Here is a 24,023-nt window from a genome sequence, read left to right as displayed (position 1 = left end):
TCACTGCTTATTTCCATATAGTGAAAATGAACTGAAATCCAAAAATGACAAAACCTCTAAAAGAGCAACACTCTGCTCAACATTTTCTTTTGTGCTCCACAGCTAAAAGACCGAAAATCATGAAAGGCAGTGAGTAAATAATAGCATTTTAATTTTCTGTAGGCTAAAGAAAGTTAGTCCATATTTGGTAAATTAATGCAATACACTGTTTTAGTTGCACACAGAAACTCAGAGGCCTTCTTTCATTGTAATTTTAAAGACACAAGGGCAAAAGGAAGAAAACTGTATAGGCTACATTACAAGGTAAGTGGACTGAGACCAATTTTGGACCAACTATTGGACCAAAAAGAAAGTCAACTTCTTGGGATAGATGGAATGTAAAATGAACTTTTATTAAGTTCAGTTAAAAAAGGGAAATGAAGTGGGAAGACGCCTGCTAGCCAAAATGCTGTCTACATAGGGTAAATCACAAGCGATTGAGACACAGCCGCAGACTACGTCACCGCTTAATTTCCTCGCTTCACATGTAAAAACACACACCTGAGCGCTGAAGCAGGAAGACATCAGATGAATGTAGACATCTTTCGACAGGAAACCCGTGACGAATCGTTGTGACAAGAAACGATAATAAGCGACTGATCTCGATTTTTACCAGTCAATTCGGTTGACACTACAGCTAAAGTGGATTGGACCGCATGCGCGAGTATCTCACATCAGGATCCCTTTAAATCCATCAGAAATGGGTTCATGTTTTTTTCTTTTCGCGTTCTTTCTTTTTATTCTCGGTGATTTTGGCGGAGAAACCCAGAGCGAGATATCTGCACAAGACCAACAGTGTGTAAGAACTTTCACGGCTGGTCGGGAAGACTTTGTTCTGGACACGGAAGAGTCGATCAAGGATGGGGCCGTTTTCCTGGCGAACCCGAGCGTAGAGCGTACGCACGAGTGCACTGTTAAGTGCTGCAGAGATCCAAGATGCAACCTTGCTCTCGTTGAGGACGGAGACGAGAAGATATCCAACAACAGCTGCTTTCTCTTCAACTGCTTATATAAGCATACATATGTCTGTAGATTTATTCAAAAGCAGGGGTTTACAAATTATATATTGGATTCAGTCTATGAACATTACCTTAACGGCCGCAAAAGTGGTAAATTTTATTCTATGCATTCATATTTTTGATTATGTTGTGAAACTTTCGTTTCATGCTGACTTTAACACAAAATGAATTAATTTTTTTCAGCCTGTTTTGTCCCAGTGCTCCAGCATCAGTGTACTATAAGTGTTACAGTAGTTAATATTAATAAACTTGAGGTCTCCTTCAAACATTTTAAGAATCTTTGTTTTTTTGTAATTTTGTATAGGGGTACATTGACTAATTGCATTCATCCACAAATACTTAAGGCACTGTTTGGGGTCCCTCAGACTGCCACATTAGTGGAACCCTCTGGAGAATCTCTTGGCATCTTTTGAAAGTGCCTCAGTGTACTCATGATGTATTTTCAGGTTTTATAGGTTCCATTTTGGCAGGCCCGGCGTCAAGGGGGGGCTTGGGGGGCTTAGCCCACCCTGCGATGATCTCAAGCCCCTCCTTTCCCAAGCCTGGCAGAAGAGAACGTAAAAACGTAATTAAATAAGTACAGTGTGACATAAAATGTGATTTGTAATTTCAATTAAAAACAAAAAACAAAACGTTACTCATTTTAAATTGAATCGAGTTTTAATCATACCATAACCACAAAAAAAAAAATCAGGCAAAAATATGACATGACTATAGGACTGAAGGGGCTCGCACACCGGACGCGAAGCTCAGCGCCGCGACACGTCTTTAAAATTCGAACGCATTGTTTTCTATGAGTGTTTTCTATCGTCGACATTCGACGCCTGTCCGCGGCGCCCAGCTACGACTCGCGTTCGGTGTGCGAGCCCCTTGATGATAGGCGGAGATTTGCTACGACTCTACTGAGAAGTAAAGAGTAAGCGCCGCAGACTCCAGCTGTTCTAGCAGGTTGGTGTTATTTTATTTATTATTAGAATGCGTTTATAACGTTTATCACGTCATCTTATTTTAATCCTGACTTTTAAAAAAAATGTTTGTTTAAAGTTTGAACCAGTTCTGATGGCATCGGCCCAGTGCAAAATCATAATACATTTTTATTCTTTGCGAATAGTGACATAATTAGTAATACTAATCACTTTGTTTTATAGGCAAAATTAAATTATATCGATACCAAACGCCCACTGACACTCACGCTATGTGCACCCTCGGGCAGAAGGGGTAGCCCGCCCTGCTAAAATGTCCTGGCGCCGGGACTGCATTTTGGGTGCCTAGAGGTTCTCTTAAGGGTTTTGATCTGAAGATACCTGAAATGGTACCTCTGGTATCTTTTCATTTTTAGCTATATGTTAAAGATGTATTATTTGTCTTTAATTAAGCAAGGTGCAATTATGTTAATTTTATTCTTATTGAAATCGGAGTGATTGTCATTTCAACAATATTATGACTATGACTATTTTTCTTCAGATAAGAAGGACAAACCTCCTATTGCCAATGCTGGACGGGATGTGGTGGTCCAGCCTCATGAGGAGGTATTTCTGAATGGCATTGAGAGTTGGGATGATATGAAGATCGTAAACTACCATTGGACCCTCATCCGTGGAGCTGAATCTGTCAAGGTGGAGGTATGAGAATATGAGCAGTCATGTTATGATATTAATGTTGATGTGGTTATGTTATGTTTCCAGTTATGATGGTAAGATTAATTTAAAAAGAATTATCCCTTTAACTACGACTAATGATTATTTTAATTCAGCAATTAGGTGGAATGAAATGTCAATTTTTAGAGCATGTTACCCAATGTGATTTAAACTGCTTTAGCTACAAGACCCTGATCGGATGTCAAGTGGCAACAGACTTCCGTTCATTTACTTTGTGCACAAAGGTCATAATACCCAACATCTGATCTGTTTCAAAACAACTGCTCCACAGAAAACAGAATTGCCGGACCAGATAAAGGTGTCCAACCTCATACCTGGGGTGTATGAGTTCAAACTTACAGTGACGGATTCAGCAGACCATTCTGATTCAGCTAAAGTCACCGTTTTGGTTCTCACTCCTGAGCAATCTGAGCGTGAGTGTTATCTTTGATTCTTCTTTTCCCAACCACTCCCAGACTTTTACCTTTATGAATATGGCTCAGGGTTTAACTCACTGTAAATGAGAAACAAAGCTATTATTATTTCATTCCTCTTTTATGGAGTTGTTCTCCTTCCTGTGATGTGTGTAAATGTTTAGGAATACCATAGTAAAATAGTTGAGCCAAATGGAACCAATTGTAATGAATCATCATTCAGGCTGGGATCTATTTGCATGCTTTATTGAACAAGATCGTAGTCGTACAGGCAGGGTAGATCAGGAGCAGACAGATATGATACAGGACAGACAGAATCGTAATCAGGAAACGGGCAACGGTCAGGGCTGGCAGAGAATACTCACAGGTCAGAAAACAAAGCACAAGTCAGGGATAGGCAGCAGAGGTTCATAAACGATGATCAGCAGGTTCAGCAACAGGTAAACAATCAGACAATAGAATAAGTACATTGTACACCAGAATTGTACACCACGGCATAGGGGTGTAACGATACGCTCAGGTCACGATACGGTACGTATCTCGATACGGAGTTCACGATATGATGCGTATCATGATATTTTGAACAAAATGAAACTGAAATTCAAACAAGATTTATTAAAAAACATTAACAAATTTCAATAATTTTCCTTGTTGTACATACAAGATCACATTTCAATAAAATAAATAAATATAAAATTAATAAAAACCTTCTGTATTCAAATTAACAGTTGAATAGGGCTGTCTGTCACTGAAAAAAAAATGTTAAATTTAACATGAACTTAGAATTATGAAAAGGGGCCATTCACATATCGCGTCTAAAAACGCGTGGAAGGCGCGGCCGCTTCTCCTTCTTTCCAAAGCGCTTGCGCTCCAGTGGCGTCGGTCGTTGCAACCATGAACTGAGCTCTCCAAGAGGATCAGGATGTTTCTGCAAAGGATAAATGATTTCTAGCCCTTGCATTAGTTTTACTACGAGATATATTGATGGAGATAAGATATAAAAACCACCATGTACAGCTATGATCAGCTGTTCAGCTGAGCTTTTGATGTTTTGTTACGGAAAGGCCGTAGCTGATCGGTTGATTCGTGTCACACGACCTGTGGTGCGCTTGCGGCATTCTGAGAAGTTGAGAATTGCATGCGCGTCGATCCCATTATGAGCGCGCCTGCCGCGCGGCTACATTTAAAAATAATAACTGACTTGCATGCGGAAAAGACGCAATATGTGAACGGCCCAACTGAATTTCTTAAAGCAAAGCATCGCAAGCGTCTTTTGCTTTTCTGTGAGCACAGCTGTTGCTGTGCACTGCGGTGAAAGAAAGCCACAACTTTTCTCACTCGACCATGCAAGAGACTGACATGAGAAACGTTTAAACCTGCTTGCAAGATTTAATGTGTGCCCGAAACACTTACTGAACTAGAGAGCTGATTGAGACACACCATCTACGATAAATCGTTACACCCCTAATACTTATAGTAATTTAAAAATGTGATGGCATTGGATCTGGACAGGAAGGATAACTCTGAGAGTTGGAAGGGGTGTGTCGCGATTCTGCCTTCTCACATCGCGATACAGGTTCGTGGACCTGCGTATCGCGATTTCGGTTTCATATCGTTACAGCCCTACCACGGCAATACAAGACTTCGCTTCTAACTGTGGTGACAGAGAGTCTTTAATAGTCTTGTTAACAAGGTACAGCTGGTGGGTAATTAGTTCAGGACAAGGGCTGATGGGAAATGTAGTGTGAGAGAATGTTAGTACTCGGGTGAGGGCTCCCTCTGATGGCCAGAGGAGGGAGTTACGGAGTTCGTCTCTGTGACACCAATAAGTAGTCGATTAACTTGGAAAAATTGTCTACTAATCTAGATTATACTTTTTGAACTTGTCATTGTTTACTATGAATATTGTTGGCTGTTATGACAAACCACTTGTGACTTTCCTTTTTTGTTAGTCGTTTTGGATAAAAGCATCTGCTAAATGAATAAATCTAAAAAGGAAGGAGATAAAGTTTTCAGACGTCTAAATGTTGTAGGCTTACAAATAACTCCATAATGTAGTGATATGTTAGAGATGACTCTCTGTTTTTATTGTTTGAGAAGGCTTACCGCTCCCTCTATGATTGTGCAGAACCGGTTTGACGTGTTACACGCTTTGAGTCACAGTTGCGCAGTATGGATAACTGCTCTGCGTTAACACACAATTCAGCAAGGACTTAATGAATTGCAGCAAATAGCAAAGATTAATTAACATGTGGCATTCTCAGCCTTCTGTAACCTTTCTAATATAAAGGCGATGGTCTTCATTGTGTGGCAGCGTGACAGTGTGAAAAAGATATTGATAATGCATTTTATAGTAAATTGCAATAAAACACAAGGAATGAACTCAGTGAAGAAACAGTACATTTACAGTACATTTAGTAAAACCACATGTATACTGCAGTATAAATGAGGTCAGTTTTAGCAACTAGGTATTGAATCATCACATAAATTCTTTTTACTCACTGTCTAATTACACTGTTTATGTGATGTATCCATGTCTGGTTCATGAATACAACAGCACATTTGTGTGATGCAATATGTAATTACATATTATTGTTTTTTTTGTTGTTGTTGTTTCTTCTGATTCTTCTTCTTCTTCTTTGCTGTTTTGATGATATTCCTCTACTTTGATGTTTTACCAGCGAAGACATAATATCAGAGTGACCCCAACATCTATGAATATATTGCATTGCAAAAAATATTTTAATTGGTATTTTCATCTTGTTTTCCAGAAAAAAAATGCATAAAACATTTACTTTACACAAATTTATTAATATTGGGGAATTGTTCGTTCGTTCGTTCTTTCTTTCTTTCTTTCTTTCTTTCTTTCTTTCTTTCTTTCTTTCTTTCTTTCTTTCTTTCTTTCTTTCTTTCTTTCTTTCTTTCTTTCTTTCTTTCTTTCTTTCTTTCTTTCTTTCTTTCTTTCTTTCTTTCTTTCTTTCGGCATAAATCATACAAAATTTAGTGAGGGTTACAAATTTTGACAAATTTTTACAAATTTTAGAGGGTTATGCTACATAATAATACTACTACTACTAATAATCTGTACATTTTCTGAAGTGTTGCCGATCATGGCAGTATCTAGGGAAATGTCACTTTGAATATCGGGTAGAAGTTTGCTGTGGAGCACTTGCAAGCACCCTTCTGAAAACTAAAATCCACGGTCTTGTGGACTGCACGTGTCGTAAAGGGATAGTTCACCAAAAAAATTAAAATTCTGTCATAATTTACTCACCCTCAGGTTGTTCCAAACCTGTATGAATTGCTTTGTTCTGTTGAACACAAAGGAAGATATTTTGAAGAATGTGAGAAACTGAGCAGTTCTGGGGACTAGGGGGACTTAGTTTTTTTTTTTTTCTACTATGGAAGTCAATGGTGTCCCAAAGCAGCATGGTTACAAACTTTCTTCAAAGTATGTTCCTTTCTGTTCAACAGAACAAATAAATGTTTACAGGTTTGAAACACATTGAGGGTGAGTAAATAACAGAATTTTCATTTTTGGGTGAACTATCCCTTTAAGTCCACAAGACTGCTAGTTAATATGAATTGTGCTGTTTGGGAAAGGGCCATTCTCTTTTTCCTTTTGATGGTTGATTACAATTAAAGGATTAGTTCACCCAAAAATGAAGTTTCTTTCATTAAGTATCGTTCATGCCATTCCAAACCCGTAAGACCTTCATTCATCTTTGTAACACAAATTAAGATATTTTTTGATAAAATCCAAGAGTTTTTTTTTTTTTTAATCCCCCATAGAAATCAATGTAATTACCATATCCAGGGGCCAAAAAAGTAGTAAAAACATTGTTAAAATAGTCAACGTGACTACAGTGGTTCAACTTAAATGTTACGAAGCGATGAGAATGCAGTGCAGGCTTCCGGGTTTTACGTCACAACTCGTTATTGGCCAGCTTCTGCAACAGCATCACACGTATGCGTGTGGTGCTCACCAGGGTTGCCAGGTTTTCATAACAAAATCTGCCCAATTGCTAGTGTTGTGGCAAAAATCAACCCGACTCTACTGCATAAGAGATAAACACGTCCAACTGTCTTTCGAAAGTTTTATTTCTTGCAAGAAAGGTCAGGCAGTCATACAGGCACACAGGTAGCTGCAGAGTGTAAGACAAAGAACGAAAGCTTCCCCTCACTTTTATATCTCTAACCTCCAAGGCTGAAGCCTCTGTCCTTTTACCATATTAGGATCATCTCTTAGCAGCTCTAACTTTCCACACATTGTTAGCACAGACATGTTTTTAACATACATCTTGCATGTTCCCATACCATATCTTGCTCTTTCTATTTCTAACATCTACGTTAAACACTGTGTTAAACATTACTACTTAAGCCAACATCATACCATGTTCCATAAGCATTATTTCATAAGAATACAGGTAAAAATGTTATGAAAAATTAAAATTTCCACAACAGTTCCCCCTTATTAACATTCATTAATAATCAGTCACTACATGTTTCACTAGGATCAAATGTATAATAATAAAAATATTAAAACAAGCAAATCTAAGTTATCACATCACCTTTATACTCTTCATCTCTGATCTTTATACAAACAACAAATTAAGATACAGCCACCCAATCATAGAGCTAACAATACGGGGTTCCCCTGGTAAAATTTGCATTCCACGGACTAAATATCAAGTTATTTGGAGTCACTTCAACCAGCGGACATGGAAAAACAACCCACGGCAACAGTTTAGAGTAGCCCAATTCTGCGGGAAACGTGAACAGCGTTGGCCAATTGTTGAAAAGTCATTATTTTGTTTTGTTTTTATGCACAAGTATTCTCGTTGCTTCATAACATTAAGGTTGAACCACTGTAGTCACGTTGCCTATTTTAACAATGTCGTTACTACTTTTCTGGACCTTGAATGTGGTAATTACGTTGATTTTCTATGGGGGAAAATACCTCTTGGATTTTGTCAAAATTAATTTGTGTTCCGAAGATGTTCTTACGGAGGTCTTACGGGTGTGGAACGACATAAGGGTGAGTAATTAATGACAGAAATTTCATTTTTGGGTTAACTAGCCCTTTAATTGCTCACCCTCATGTCGTTCCAAACCTGTAAGACTTTTGTTCATCTTCGAAACACAAATGAAGATATTTTTAAATAATGGTGTTAGTTTTTTCTGTATCAATTCCAGTGCTAGTCCTCATTCTTTTGAAGTGTATGCAAGGTCAATTTGCAGCGCTAAAAACAGTGTGTCGACAACACGACCAAACTCTTCCAGGCCTCAGCTACAACTCCAGTGTCAAAGTAGACATTGTTTGTGGGCAGCCAATGAAGACCATAGGCAAATTTGTTACATTGTTACGTAGGTATGTAACAGAAAGTCAAGTCATCACCTTTATTTATATAGCGCTTTTTACAATGCAGATTGTTTCAAAGCAGCTTTACAGTGATAACAGGAAAATAATGTAACAAAGTTTGTTTTGGCTGTACAGCAGCTCAAGAAGAAAATTGTCATTGTCCAGCTTAAGTTCAGTGTTGATTCATTTCTGATGTAAAAATCATTACTTAATTTATCTATACAGCAGCTCTGGATAAAACAGTGATGTCATTATTCAGCTCAGTTCAGTTCTCATACAATGGTGTCAGTGCAGGCAGATCAGTAATATTGTTGTTGAATATTAAGTGTACCCGACTAAGCAAGCCAAGAGGCGACAATGGCAAGGAACCCAAACTCCACCGGTTCAGAAAATGAGACTGGAATTGCTGACATCTCGTTTTGGCAGTTCATAATCTATTCTTTCTTTCAGGAAACAATAACTTTATTTGTTGTGCACTATTTGTTGTGCACTTTGATCTTTAAAACTTTGCAGATTACAAAAACCATTATATTACACACAAAAAGCATGATTTGGCCACTTTAATACAAACAATGCCTTGAGCACATTAGGAACTTTGTTTACACCTCTGCATCTTGAACATGTGCCAAAACCGTTGTTCCCATGTGCAGGTTTCAACAATATCTTGAAAATGAAAAAAATTAAATTTAAAATGAACTTGCAAATAAACATGTCATGTCATGTTCTCAATAATCTTGCCCCTTCATAATTATCTGACCTTCTTCATATTTACACTCCTGCTCGTACTTTAAAATCATCTTCTGCACTCACTCTTGTTCTCCCTCGAACTCGGACTACTTCTATGGGGTCATGTGCCTTTAGTCATGCAGCTTCTTATTTAATCAACTTGTTGCCACAGGATGTGCGAAACAGTGAAGGTCTTCATGTTTTTAAGTCTGGCCTTAAGACCCATATTTGTAGGCAGGCTTTTATGTGATTATTTTTATACTTGTATCCAGTCTGTCCAGGCTGTAATAATGATTGTGTAATGATAATTGTTTTATTGTGCTTTTGTAAGGTTGGGTTTAATAATAATAATAATAATAATAATAATAATAATAATTATTATTATTATTATTATTATTATTATTATTATTATTATTATTATCATTATCATTATTATTATTATTATTATAACATGGATAACATTATTAAATATTATTATTATTATTATTATTATTATTAACAACTACACAAGCAAGTCAAGTCGCCTTTATTTATATAGCACTTTATATAATAGTTTCAAAGTAGCTTTATCATACAAGTAACAGGTATTATCGACAACAGGCCAGAATTTTGAGATCACAATAGACGTGAAGGACTATAATTTGTTAAGCGCTCACTCAAGCACTGAGGAGCTAAACCATTTAGTGCTTTGTAAGTAAATAGCAAGATTTTAAAATGTATACAGTGTTTAATAGGGAACCAATGCAGTGCTGACAGAACTGGACTAATATGGTCATACATCCGGGTTCTAGTAAGAACTCTAGCTGCTGCATTTTAGACCAGCATGCAGGGCAATCACACAGTACAGCATTACAATAATCTAGCCTTGAGGTTAAACTAACTTTTCCGCATTCGTCATTGAGAGCATTTGTCGTAATTTAGAGATATTTTTAAGTTGGCAAAATGCAATTTTACATATGCTAGAAATGTGGCTTTCAAATAAAAGGTTGGTATCAAAGGTTCCTAACTGATGATGATGAATTGACAGCAGTCATCAAGTGTTAGACAGGCCGAGGTTTTTGCGCATTGTCTCCTATGGCGAATTGATACACAGCTGCCTCCTCTCATTCACTTGTCTCATTCACTCCGGTTGAATAGTGCTTGTATTGTGCATAATTTTAGTCATTATGGCAGGTTTCGTGCTCACACCAAAAGTGTGCGAATCACTGATCAATATGAGTAGCGGTCTCATAACATATGGCAGATTCTCAAACACCTCACGATTACCAAATTGACTTCTTTTTCATAGCTTATTGCGCTTAAAAAGATTCCTGTCTTGAGTAAATACTTGAGAGGAAACGCATGTTGTGTAACAGGTAAAAGTATGTTGGATCATAAACTCTTAAAGTGACAGAGGTCTAATATTCCTGCTTCTGTCTTTCATGTTAATCAAAGAACAAATGATAAAGAGACAATCACTCACTGCTCTTAACTGAGTATCTTTTGTAACTTTAATTGTAAGCATGAATATTTTATTTTTTACAAAAAACTATTGTTATTTTACATTCATTTCTGTAGTATTTCTTACCTGAATACTACTGCTAGACCCACATGAAAAACTTAAAGCCATGTTTATTTAATTTGTCTCTTTATTCTATTGTATTTATTTGTGCAATCATATCATGTAGTTTAATGATTTAAATAAAGCTTCCCTGTGCTGTGTGCAAGTTATTGAAATAGAATTACCCAAATTACCCAGATATAGTATATCAAAACACATTTTAGTTCATATTTCATGGTGTCTCAAAATGGCATAGTTGAGTACACTTAGATGTTCTTAAGATTATCTCAAGAAGTACTAAAGAATCATTTTTAGTATATTAAGTACAAAATTAGCGCTTGAAAATAGAGCACTTTAAGTACATTATAGAAGTGTACGTGTTTTGTTTATTTTTTAACCTGGGTTTTGGAGACTCCAGGTCGGATGCCATTCTAGAAAATGATGGCCTCCACATAGGCGTAATTTACGGGTGGGACATGTTTTTGCCAGCGTCAATATTGTCCCCACCACTTTTTGAAACGTCTTGCGGCATGGTTGTACCCAATACAAAAGAAACATGTCCATTTGATAAGCAATTCATTCATTTGTTAAATAAGAAGCAATTTGGCACTGCAATGTTTTTTTATTTATTTTTAAATCATGTTGAGTGTTTGTTGCCGCTGTTATCAGTGGCAGGACAATGTTCTCTTGTTCTCTTCTCAGTCAAGTCAAGTCACCTTTATTTATATAGCGCTTTTCACAATGCAGATTGTGTCAAAGCAGCTTTACATTGATAACTGGTACATTATTTTGCACACCAGCTCTTAAAGAATAGTGTCAATGCAGGCAGATCAAAGCATTGTTGAATATCAAATGTCAAGTCAAATGTCAAGTGTCCCCTACTAAGCAAGCCAAAGGCGACAGCGGCAAGGAACCCAAACTCCAATAGGTGACATCAGGTGGCAAACAAGTGGCAAATAGGTGTTAAAATGGAGAAAAAAAACCTTGGGAGAAACCAGGCTTAGTCGGGGGGCCAGTTCTCCTCTGGCGAACAGTGCTTTGTTACGACTCCGGTTGCTATCATAAGTCCGATAGGATCGCAACATTCAAAGTATTTATTTCAGTTCCATCCAGTTGAGGATCGTATTCATCATGCCGGTATGGACGGTTGTTGAGGAGCTGCGCCACTGGTTGTTGTGTTGATGAGGCCTTCACAGTGGATGATCTAGTTGACTCAATTTCTGCTGATACTTCAGGGCTGCGTTGTGGTCGTGTCAAGGCACAGGTCCTTGGTCTCACCTGGATAAGGCCCAGATCCGGTTGACTACGGTAAACCTCGGGATAAACAGAAAGACTAATATTAGCATAGATGCCATTCTTTTTCTGATGTAACAAGTACATCTGGTGTTATAGGAAGTGCTCCTTGTTCCGACTGACCTAATTTATGCAGCCTAATAATCCTTTAACGGATTTGAAAAAATAAATTGATAATGTGTTATGTGTGTGCCAGGTTAAAGAGATACGCATCTCTTTAACCTGGCATACACATAACACATTATCAATTGAACCAATTTTAAGTCTATTTTAGTCTAGATTTAAACTGACAGAGTGTGTCTGCTTCCCAAATACTGCTAGAAAGATTGTTCCAGAGTTTAGGTGCCAAATAGGAGAAGGATCTACCGTCTGTGGTTGATTTTGATATTCTAGCTATTATCAGCTGGCCTAAATTCTGAGATCGCAATGGACGTGAGGGACTATAATGTCAGGGTTCTGTCACTTCGGTCTTGTTTATTTCTTGGTTTTGTGACAGAGCTCTGACACTCCCGTTCTTGTCGTGTTTTTGTGTGAGCGTACGGTCTCGAGTGTTCTCGGGGCTGTGCGCTCTCTTGTCTGCGTGCCTTGTTTCATGTTGGGAGCGTGGCGTTCGGATCCCGGCACTCGTGTCTAGTTTGGTTTCGGTTTCGTGTCGGGATTCGGACACTCGCGCTCCCAGTCCTGTCTTTATTGTGAGCGCACGGTTTGTGTGTATGTTCACTTGCCGTGCGCTCTTGTCTCATGTTTTGTGTAGCACGCGGTGATTTCCACCTGCCGCGTGCTTTCATGTTGTGGTGTTGTCTTGTGCAGCACGCAGTCTGTGTTTCACGGGCTGCGTGCTCTCATGTTGTCTTGTTTTGTGTGAACACGTGGCTTATGAGTTTTCATAGTCACGTGTTCATGTCTCGTCTTGTGTAAGCTCATGGCTTGTGATTTGTCTTCATTGGCCATGTGCTTGTGTCTTTGTTTTGTTTTGGTGTGAGCACATGGCTTGTCATGTGTTTCTTTGTGCCATGTGCTCTCATGTCTATTGTCTTGACCCCGCCCACCTTGTTACCTCATTATTGGTTGATTTGCCCCACCTGTCCTCCCTCATTACCAGCCTTGTTTGCTCTCCTATTTATTCTCCTTGTGTTTGCAGTCCTGTGCTGGTTCGTTGTCGTTTATTCTGTCGTATTTCTCCTTGTGTGTCTTCAAGCCTAGCCTAGCCTAGCCTAGTCAAGTCAAGTCCCTGTCAAGTCAAGTCAAGTTTAAGTTAGTCTGTTTTCCCCCTCGGGGTTGTTTTTGTTGTGTTTTTTGTTTTATTTTTTATTATAAATAAAAGCCCTCTTCCCTGCAATTGAGTCCTCGTCCTTCCATACCTGACATATAATGCTTTAAGAGCTCGCTCAGGTACTGGGGAGCAAAACCATTTAGTGCTCAGACTGAAGCGCTCATCTTCGTATGAGAAGACTATCACTAACTCCGTTGCGGAGACTGGCTATTTGTTTCTGTGAACATGCACACAAATGTGACCCTGCTCTTGATATACAATCACTGATGAGAAAAAAGTAATATACTGTTTGAGGGTGGATTAGAACCCAGAACCTACCTGTCTGTTGTAATTCTCAAATCAAATATGGCTTCAGTTGTTGCAAGTTGAATGTCAATAAGATAAAACATCTATAGTTCTTGTATGTCTTGCTACCATAAAGCATAATGTCAAACCCGCAGCATATTTTATTGAAGAGCTGCTGCAGATGGGAAGATTCTAACCACATTTATGGAAGTTGTGAATGCAAACGCATTTTCATTATCTGCATTCAGCTACATATATTACTTGTGATGTACACTGCAAATAATTGTAAACTGTATCACTCTGCGTGGTCATTCAAGGGCTGTGTTGAAGGTTTTTTAGCTTTTTCTTTTTATTCTGTGACAACAGACACTATGATACTGTGATCTGCTCACCCAAGTTAATCAACAGTATCTTTTTATTTATCATATTTCATTTGATTACATACAGAACTTTTTCTCAACATGTATGCTCTTCTAATCTTTATTAACATCTTTAACTGAAGGGTTCGTAAAGAAGGAAATGTCAGAAAGCATTCTGAATTATGCCTTAATACTTTGGTAAGTATTTGGTAAATGATAAAAGTTTGTTTACACAACTGAAGGTATAAAAAGGTGGAATTCCTGGCTTAAAAATAGTATTATCCGAAAATGAAATGCATGTTACATTTCAGTCCCTGTTCATAATGTGGGGAAGGAGGAGGTGGGAACCGACTGAATTTAAACATAAATTTTAATCAAGAAATAAAATTTAAAACAAACCAAAATGGGTGGCAAGCACTTTTTAGCCCACTGCCGCACACAAACATAAAAGATCATCTGTTCTCATGGCTCTCTTCCCCGTCCTGCTTGCCAGTCAAGAGAGAGTTTTGGATTGGGCCAGTGGGACAGCTATGTTTTCTTTTCTATCTTTTACAAAATCTTTTTTTTCTGTTGTTCTTATATGTCATGACTCTAATCTATACCAATTCCCACTAGGTCACTGTTTGATCCCTAAAAAGGAGGGACCCTGCCGAGGTTCTTTCCCTCGTTGGCATTACAATGCTGCATCTAGCAAGTGTGAGCGGTTCTTCTTTGGTGGGTGTAAGGAGAATAGCAACAACTATCTCTCTGAACAGGAGTGTTTAAATGCCTGTAAAAACACAAAAGGTAATGCAAATCTCATTGTTTTGTGGCAGTGTTGTAATATAGGTTTAAAGGAACACTATAGGAATAAAGGAAATAAGTCTTCATTTATGTATGTTATTCCAAACCAGTATGCAGCTTTTTTTCCTTCAATGGAATACCTAAAGAGAATTTTTAAGAATCTTAACTTGGTGATTTACTACACCTCATGAAAACGTCCATACTACTCTTCAACTCTTCTGAAAATGTAATGAAATTTTGTTCTTTATTAAATATCTTTACCTCTGCTGCAGTTCTTCAAATCAAATGTGTCGTCAGTGCTTATATAGCATGACATCAAAACTGTAGAATATTTAATTTAAAGAGCTGCTGCAAATGGGAAGATTTTCAATACAAATTCAAAATTCCCCTTTGGTGTTTAACAGAAAAAATTACAGCATATGAGTGCAAAATGAGGGTGAGTAAATAATTTTGGTTGAGCTGCTCTATATGGCCATGCAGACATTTTAGAGAATGCTGTGCATGCAACTTTTTCTGTGTTCTAAAATAACATTACCCCTGTGCACAAAGCAGGTCCATAGAAAATAGTCGTAACACTGTACTTAAAGCCTTTATATATATAATGCATTATTAAAGTATTTTTGTAATGCACCTTATAATGCATTGTATGAGCTCATGAATGATTGTAACCACAGTTAAAATACAACATAATACTTGTTACGCTTTTAGAAAGTATAATACATTAAAACACATGACAAACAACCATTTTCAGATGTAACAAGGAATCTGCAAATATTATAATGCATATTATGGTTACAGTTATTTATGAAAAGATATAATGCATTATAATGTACATTATGAATACCTTCATGATGCACTATACATTCGGGTGACTTTAGAGAAGAACTTGACTGGCCCCTACTGAACCCTTCCAGAACATCTTTGGGATGAATTAGAGTAGCGGCAAGCTCAAAACCTGACCTCACTGATGCTTGTATCTTGCACATTTAATTAAATTGCACATTAAATTAAAATGTTCCCATCATTTACTCGCTCTCATGCCATTCCAGATGTACAGTGGGTACGGAAAGTATTCAGACCCCCTTAAATTTTTCACTCTTTGTTATATTGCAGCCATTTGCTAAAATCATTTAAGTTCATTTTTTCCTCATTACTGTACACACAGCACCCCATATTGACAGAAAAACACAAAATTGTTGACATTTTTGCAGATTTGTTAAAAAAGAAAAACTGAAATATCACATGGTCCTAAGTATTCAGACCCTTTGCTCAGTATTTAGTAGAAGCACCCTTTTGATCTAATACAGCCATGAGTCTTTTTGGGAAAGATGCAACAAGTTTTTCACACCTGGATTTGGGGATCCTCTGCCATTCCTCCTTGCAGATTCTCTTCAGTTCTGTCAGGTTGGATGGTAAACGTTGGTGGACAGCCATTTTTAGGTCTCTCCAGAGATGCTCAATTGGGTTTAAGTCAGGGCACTGGCTGGGCCATTCAAGAACAGTCACGGAGTTGTTGTGAAGCCACTCCTTCGTTATTTTAGCTGTGTGCTTAGGGTCATTGTCTTGTTGGAAGGTAAACCTTTGGCCCAGTCTGAGGTCCTGAGCACTCTGGAGAAGGTTTTCGTCCAGGATATCCCTATACTTGGCCGCATTCATCTTTCCCTCGATTGCAACCAGTCGTCCTGTCCCTGCAGCTGAAAAACACCCCCACAGCATGATGCTGCCACCACCATTCTTCACTGTTGGGACTGTATTTTACAGGTGATGAGCAGTGCCTGGTTTTCTCCACACATACCGCTTAGAATTAAGGCCAAAAAGTTTTATCTTGGTTTCATTAGACCAGAGAATCTTATTTCTCACCATCTTCGAAAACTCCATCCATATAGACAGGTGTGTGGCTTTCCTAATCAAGTCCAATCAGTATAATCAAACACAGTTGGACTCAAATGAAGGTGTAGAACCATCTCAAAGATGATCAGAAGAAATGGACAGCACCTGAGTTAAATATGAGTGTCACAGCAAAGGGCCTGAATACTTAGGACCATGTGACTATTCTAGTTTTTCTTTTTTAATAAATCTGCAAAAATGTCAACAATTCTGTGTTTTTCTGTCAATATGGGGTGCTGTGTGTACATTAATGAGGGAAAAAAATTAACTTAAATGATTTTAGCAAATGGCTGCAATATAACAAAGAGTGAAACATTTAAGGGGGTCTGAATACTTTCTGTACCCACTGTATATAACAAAGGTTTTTAGAAGAATAATCCATCTCTGTGCATCCACATATTGCAAGTGGATGGGTACTGTAACACAGTTCGTAAATGTGGGAAGAAGGAGGCGGGAACCGGCGAACATTCAACGTAACTTTTAATTCAAAATAAACATAGAACAAAACGAAAGTAATGCCGGCAGACCCTCGCGGACGTCTGCCGGCCACACAAACATAATAAAACATAAAGTCCAGGCCTGGTCCTCTCTTGTCCTCCACGGTCGTCCCTCCTCCTTTTATGCTCCCGGAGCTCCTCCGTGAGAGACTCAAGGCCGGTGCGCCTCCCAGGTGATGCTTGTCATCACTTACTTTACCGGCCTCGCACCGTTCCCTCACGGCTCTCGCCCGCCCTGGTCGCCACATACCCCCATCGCCCCTCGCAGGCCGGGGGGTACCTCCGAGACTGCGCTCTACACACTATTCTTTCTCGCGGTGCCATGCGGTGGCACTGGACGCTCGGTGGACGGCCCGATCCTCGACCGCCTCCTGGCGGCCGGCGATGGCTCCTCCGACTGAGGGCAGCCGGCAGCGAGTCCCCCGTCCCCTGCTCCTCCCCTTCATGGCGGACGGCAGCAGGCTCCGGCCCACGGCAGACGGCGGCGACTCCTCCGCTCCGCTCCCTCCAGGTCCAGGACGGCAGCCACCCCACCTCGTCCCAGGAGCACAGCATCCGGGTCTCCGTCCCACCTTTCACAAGGCTCCAGCCCCACCGCCTCGGGCAGCCTCTCGTGGTCTTCACTTCCGCGCTGCCCGAACTCCGCAGCACCGCGATCCCCCTCAGCAGCGAGGGCTCTCCGACAGCATGTCCCTCCTTCCTCCCGGGTTTCGGCACCAATGTAACACAGTTCGTAAATGTGGGAAGGAGGAGGCGGGAACCGGCGAACATTCAACGTAACTTTTAATTCAAAATAAACATAGAACAAAACGAAAGTAATGCCGGCAGACCCTCGTGGACGTCTGCCGGCCACACAAACATAATAAAACATAAAGTCCAGGCCTGGTCCTCTCTTGTCCTCCACGGTCGTCCCTCCTCCTTTTATGCTCCCGGAGCTCCTCCGTGAGAGACTCAAGGCCGGTGCGCCTCCCAGGTGATGCTTGTCATCACTTACTTTACCGGCCTCGCACCGTTCCCTCACGGCTCTCGCCCGCCCTGGTCGCCACATACCCCCATCGCCCCTCGCAGGCCGGGGGGTACCTCCGAGACTGCGCTCTACACACTATTCTTTCTCGCGGTGCCATGCGGTGGCACTGGACGCTCGGTGGACGGCCCGATCCTCGACCGCCTCCTGGCGGCCGGCGATGGCTCCTCCGACTGAGGGCAGCCGGCAGCGAGTCCCCCGTCCCCTGCTCCTCCCCTTCATGGCGGACGGCAGCAGGCTCCGGCCCACGGCAGACGGCGGCGACTCCTCCGCTCCGCTCCCTCCAGGTCCAGGACGGCAGCCACCCCACCTCGTCCCAGGAGCACAGCATCCGGGTCTCCGTCCCACCTTTCACAAGGCTCCAGCCCCACCGCCTCGGGCAGCCTCTCGTGGTCTTCACTTCCGCGCTGCCCGAACTCCGCAGCACCGCGATCCCCCTCAGCAGCGAGGGCTCTCCGACAGCATGTCCCTCCTTCCTCCCGGGTTTCGGCACCAATGTAACACAGTTCGTAAATGTGGGAAGAAGGAGGCGGGAACCGGCGAACATTCAACGTAACTTTTAATTCAAAATAAACATAGAACAAAACGAAAGTAATGCCGGCAGACCCTTGCGGACGTCTGCCGGCCACACAAACATAATAAAACATAAAATAAAGTCCAGGCCTGGTCCTCTCTCGTCCTCCACGGTCGTCGCTCCTCCTTTTATGCTCCCGGAGCTCCTCCGTGAGAGACTCAAGGCCAGTGCGCCTCTCTCGCGCCGTTCCCTCACGGCTCTCGCCCGCCCTGGTCGCCACAGGTACATACCTAAAATCTGACACTTCAAAAACCATGCAGAAAGAAACAATTCAACCCCGGTTGATTAATCTTCTTAAGCAAAACGATAGGTTAAAAATATTTTTAAACTCTCATTTCCATACCATGGGTTCATGCTTGATGTAACACATTGCAAAGCTTGATTTTGCAATTTGATGCAAAGCTGAGTTTTCTGCTTCTGCATCACTTTACGCTTCGCAACTTTCTGCCATTTACATCAAGCGTGAACTCCTGAACCCACATTTAAAAGTTGGCCAGAAGTAGTGGCTTATACACACACGTCTGGTTCACTATCCTTGGAGGGACTCTCCACGCATTTGACGCATTTTGATGTTAAAAAAAGGTCCTGTATACTTGCATTATATGGACTTTTTTATTTTTGGTTGGAGTTTCCCTTTAATTTCAAAAGCATGGCATAAAATCATTATTTCCTCTCTATGCTACTGTAATAGTTCACACTGTTTTGGTCTTAACACTATAAGCTGGCACATGGATGCAGAGATTTGCCCTAATTCCTATGCCAGTGCATCAGTGAGGTCAGGCACTGATGCTGGGTAAATGGGCTTGGCTCAGTTTGTGTTCCAGTTGGGTTTCATGTCCATGACTTTTGCAGGCCAGCCAAGTTCATCTACACCAGACTCCACACAAAACATCTATAGGGATCTTGCTTAGCATTCAGGTGCATATTCTGTCCATAATAGAAAAGGGCCATGGCCAATCTGCGGCAGCAATGTTGAAAGGACATCGTTTTCTTGGATTTGTCCTCACAGAAATTATTAGAATAAACAACCCCATTAATTAGAAGGTGCCCACACACTTTTAACCATGTGTATTCCTTTAATCCTTTAAAGGGGCTATATGTAAGATTTTTACTTTAATAAAACATAAAAATACCCCAATATGTTTGCAGATATTTAGGAAACATGCTAAGTTCACCTACATGTTTCTCAGAAAAACAATGCTACAGCCAGATATTCTACTTTGAAATGTGCGTTCTGTGTCGGAATGTCTGTCTTTGTTTTGGTCTGTGCGAAACCGTGTGCTGCCAGTTTATCCAATAGTATTTCGACATCACAGGTTGCCAGTTGGCGGAAAACAGCCATGGAAACCAGCAAACAAACTGGGTCAGAGAATCGCAGATTCTACCCAACCTAAAAAGCCTCTGCATCCATCAAAAAATCTCTATGAACGACAGCATATTAAAACAGATAAATCAACTCATCAGCTTACAGTGTGTAAGTCTCCTCAGCTTTCATTGACAATTGCGCTCCCTCTTGTTGCGTGTCCTTGGCCACCCGCGTCTTTGAACGAGGGGGCGGGGCAAACAATATTTAGAATTTGGACTGCAGTACCTATTTTGACCACTGGGTGTCATTCCTACATAGAGCCCCTCTAAGACATTTCCTTGATTAAATCCTCAATTTCTCATGGACTATTAGTAAGTAATGTCTTCTCAAATGTTGTCTGTCTGCAGTAAACTCTGGTGGAGAGTCGAGAAAGGTGGTTACTGAAGGTATATTTGCTATCAATCTCCCCTCAGCCAAATACTGTACTGTGTATATAAACTTTCCCTAGAGCAGTAGCCTCAAACTCAATTCCTGAGTTTACAGTTATACAGTTTTGCTCCAACCCTAATCAAACACACCTGATCCAGCTAATCAAGGTCTTCATGATTATTAGAAACATTCAAGCAGGTGTAAATTGGAGTTGGTTGGAGCTAAACTCTGCAGGGCTGTGGCCCTTGAGGAACTGAGTTTGAGACGACTGTCCTAGAGTTTGTTGCTCATCTCATTCTGTGTTTTTGTCTTTGTGTGATACAGACTGTTCTTCTTCATGTGGAGAAGACCAATTTAAATGCTCTAATGGCTGCTGTGTGAAGAAAGAGTTTGAGTGTGATGAACAGCAGCAGTGCAGCGACGGTTCTGATGAGGAGAACTGTGAGCAATGTGAGACACTGCACCATAACCACACACACAAACATGACTCATGACGTGCTCAATTTTTATTTTGACTTCTTTGACTTTTTAGTGAATAAAAGCCTGAGTCGACTACTTCAGATTGGGGTGAATAAAAAAGGTGAGTTTTATGCATCGCTGAGAAATTATAATTGAATTGCCATGACACACCAAGCCAATAGTGGGCCATCAATGAGCGCCTGTCGGGTTTGTTTTTGCAGTGTGTTCCACACGTCGGCTGTAGTTGGGCTCATGTTGGCAGCAGTTTGTCCGACTGAGCATGTTGAATCGCTGTCAATTAGAGAGATCACTCTGATTGTTTTTTCAGTCTAATTAATGAGTCCGTGCACGAGAATAAAAGCACAAGTGATGAAAAGCTTAGCGAAGAACTCAAGACGGCACAGACAAAGGCTGGTCTTATTTTACATCATCTTACCTGAGCATTACGCAAATATTTTCATAACAACATGAGTTGACTGGAATGAAGAAAGTGATCAGAAATTATTGATATTCAAAATGGTAAGCAAGAGCTGCATTGAGTAATTCACTTCAAAATTTAAACCACCATATGTAACTCACTCTCATGTCATTTGGAAACTTTATGATTTTTCTTTCTTTCATGGAACACAGAAGAAATTTTAGTAGAATGTCCTGGCTATTCTTGTCTATATAATAAAAAGTGAATGGGGCGGTCAAGCTGCATTGAATATAAAACAAGACAGCCCATACAAGTCTTTTGAAGCAATTTCATTGCTTTGTGTAATGAACAGACCAAATTTCCCTCCATATTTGCATTTGCATATTTTATGAAATATGGCTTTTAGATGCATTGAGCAAAGTTTGATTCTCTCACATCACATAAGTGATCATGACAGCATTTTGAATAAGTGGAAATGCTTATGAGATATGAGAGCTATGGCATAGTGGAATTTTAGGGTAGACTATGTCTATATTATTTATTATTGTTCCATATTACTATTGATTCTAGATAAACATGTTTTCATTGATCAACTTCTAGTGTTTTTTTTTGTTTTGTTTTTGTTATCCCACAAACAGTTTGTGCATTTAAACAAATTGCTTATTTCTTCATAAGCTTTAATTCTCTTCTAATCCTGATCTCCTATTATGATGGTGTAGCCCACTGCACAGATCCCCCTGTTACAGGCCCCTGTCGAGCCAGTTTTACTCGTTGGTACTATGACCCTCTTAACAAAAAGTGTCATCGCTTCACCTATGGTGGCTGTGATGGCAATGACAACAACTTTGAAACGACAGACAACTGCATGAACAACTGCTCAGGTGTCACAGGTAATGGTGTTCAAGTCTAAACAACAAGATATATTAGTGATGATGGCTGAAGTATAGATTTGATGTATGTTTCTGTTGTCTGTCTTTGTAGAAAAGGATGTGTTTGCCAGAGGATTGTTTGTAATGGGTGACGAGGAACTAGGGGAAACCCGGTCCGGTAATATCTAATCATATCATATATATATTACAAATGGGTCATATATATATATATATATATATATATATATATATATATATATATATATATATATATATATATATATATATATATATATATATATATATATATATATATATATATATATATATATATATATATATATATATATATATAATCTTAAAATAATATTCTTGTACCTCATTGCTTTTTTTATTAAGCATAAATACATTTTTGTGAGGTTTATAATTAAAACCTAATTTGAGATATGCAGGGTGAAGCAAGGAAAACTACACCTTACCTTACATTTAGATAACAAGGTGATATAATGGATGGCACTCCTCACTTTGTGGAGGTGGAAAAACAAAGTTCTTTATGACCTGCAGTATTTCTTGTATAAAGATTTAAATGCAAAAGAAAGGCAGGAGAGTAAGCTGTTTTTGTTCATTTTAAGTTTAACTTAAAATGTTTGAAATTTTTACATAAAAGTAGGCTGTTTAAATGTTTTGCCACTTGCTTGAGCTACTTAATATATCCCTATAGAAGTAATGAACTGAATAATCTGTTTAAATTTAGTGCATTTACATGTGTATGTCTATGAAAGACTGTGTAACTGTACTGTGTACAAAGATAATCACAATGCTGAAAAAACATTTTCAGGAGCAACTTTTGAAATAAAAATAATGAATAAAGATGTGTTTGTGATATACAGCCATGGATCAGTTGCACACTGCAAATGCGTCATATGTGAAAGCACGTTGAGCCTGTGCTGCTTCTGCACCGCATACTTGCAGTATACTGCAAACTGAGTATGTGTGAACCTGCCATTAGTTCAAGCAGTGCATGTTCTAGACTATTCTTTTTTTTTTCCTCCCTCAGCTTCTGTTGCCCTGGCTGTGGTTTTGGTTGTGGCCATCTTGGCCGTTCTGGCTGTGTTGGGTTACTTTTTCCTCAAGAACAGGAGAAAAAAACATCAGCATCAGCGCGTGGCCACCAGCAGTCCTCCAGTAGCATACGGTGAAGAAGAGCAACAGATGGTCTACAACAGTACCACTGCCAAAGCATGACTCTATCATCTTTAAAACATTATGGTCTGCCACTCAGATCTACTGTAGGCTGGCTGCAGTGTAGGATGGGTCATATGAATAATTCCTTTATTAAGTATCTCAGTTACGGGTTCCTGACCTTAACGTGAAGCCATATTACATGTTTGGTCACTGAACGAGGTCTTTTATCTCAGGCTTTAATGAACAAGGTGTTTCGTTTTAATGTGGATATTTAGAATTAGTGTATTATGTTACATTGATCAGACCCAAGTGTCTGTGTTTGTGAAATGGCATAAGAGAGAGTTTGTAAAGTAGATATTGGATCTTTGTAACTCCTTAAAGATGGTCTTCTACCATCAGAGAATTTTATATTCTGGTTTTATAAGCACTTGACCAAAGATAATCTTTTTGTTTTATTTGTCTTAAGATTTTTGAAGGGAGTAGAATTTCTTGAATTATCTATATTGAAATTTGTTACATTTTTAATTACATATAATTCATGGTTTGACATTGTATATTATTTGTCCCATGAAACAATAAGTTCTTGTTGCACCAAATGTAAAATGTCTGCCAGGTGTTTATTAAA

The 24,023-nt window shown here is 39.6% G+C and overlaps 1 protein-coding gene across 2 annotated transcripts; it reads left to right on the top strand.

Annotated features, from left to right (window-relative positions):
• The first annotated feature begins 520 nt into the window (after nucleotides 1-520).
• spint1b (serine peptidase inhibitor, Kunitz type 1 b) lies at nucleotides 521-24,023 on the top strand. 2 transcript variants are annotated; one of them, XM_067384697.1, is made up of 10 exons: nucleotides 521-1,148; nucleotides 2,523-2,680; nucleotides 2,988-3,129; nucleotides 14,583-14,753; nucleotides 20,446-20,484; nucleotides 20,792-20,917; nucleotides 21,000-21,047; nucleotides 22,064-22,234; nucleotides 22,326-22,386; nucleotides 23,271-24,023. In XM_067384697.1, exons 1-10 carry the CDS (start codon nucleotides 740-742, stop codon nucleotides 23,410-23,412), a joined length of 1,467 nt encoding a protein of 488 aa, XP_067240798.1. In that variant the 5' UTR covers nucleotides 521-739; the 3' UTR covers nucleotides 23,413-24,023. The 2 variants fall into 2 exon arrangements, with proteins under 2 accessions (XP_067240798.1, XP_067240797.1); XM_067384696.1 differs by having other exon boundaries at nucleotides 22,326-22,391.

The sequence above is a fragment of the Chanodichthys erythropterus genome, chromosome 4 (assembly GCF_024489055.1).
Source record: "Chanodichthys erythropterus isolate Z2021 chromosome 4, ASM2448905v1, whole genome shotgun sequence".
Lineage (NCBI taxonomy): Eukaryota > Metazoa > Chordata > Actinopteri > Cypriniformes > Xenocyprididae > Chanodichthys > Chanodichthys erythropterus.
Note: the sequence above shows the minus strand (reverse complement) of the source record. Positions and strands in the feature narration are given on the sequence as shown.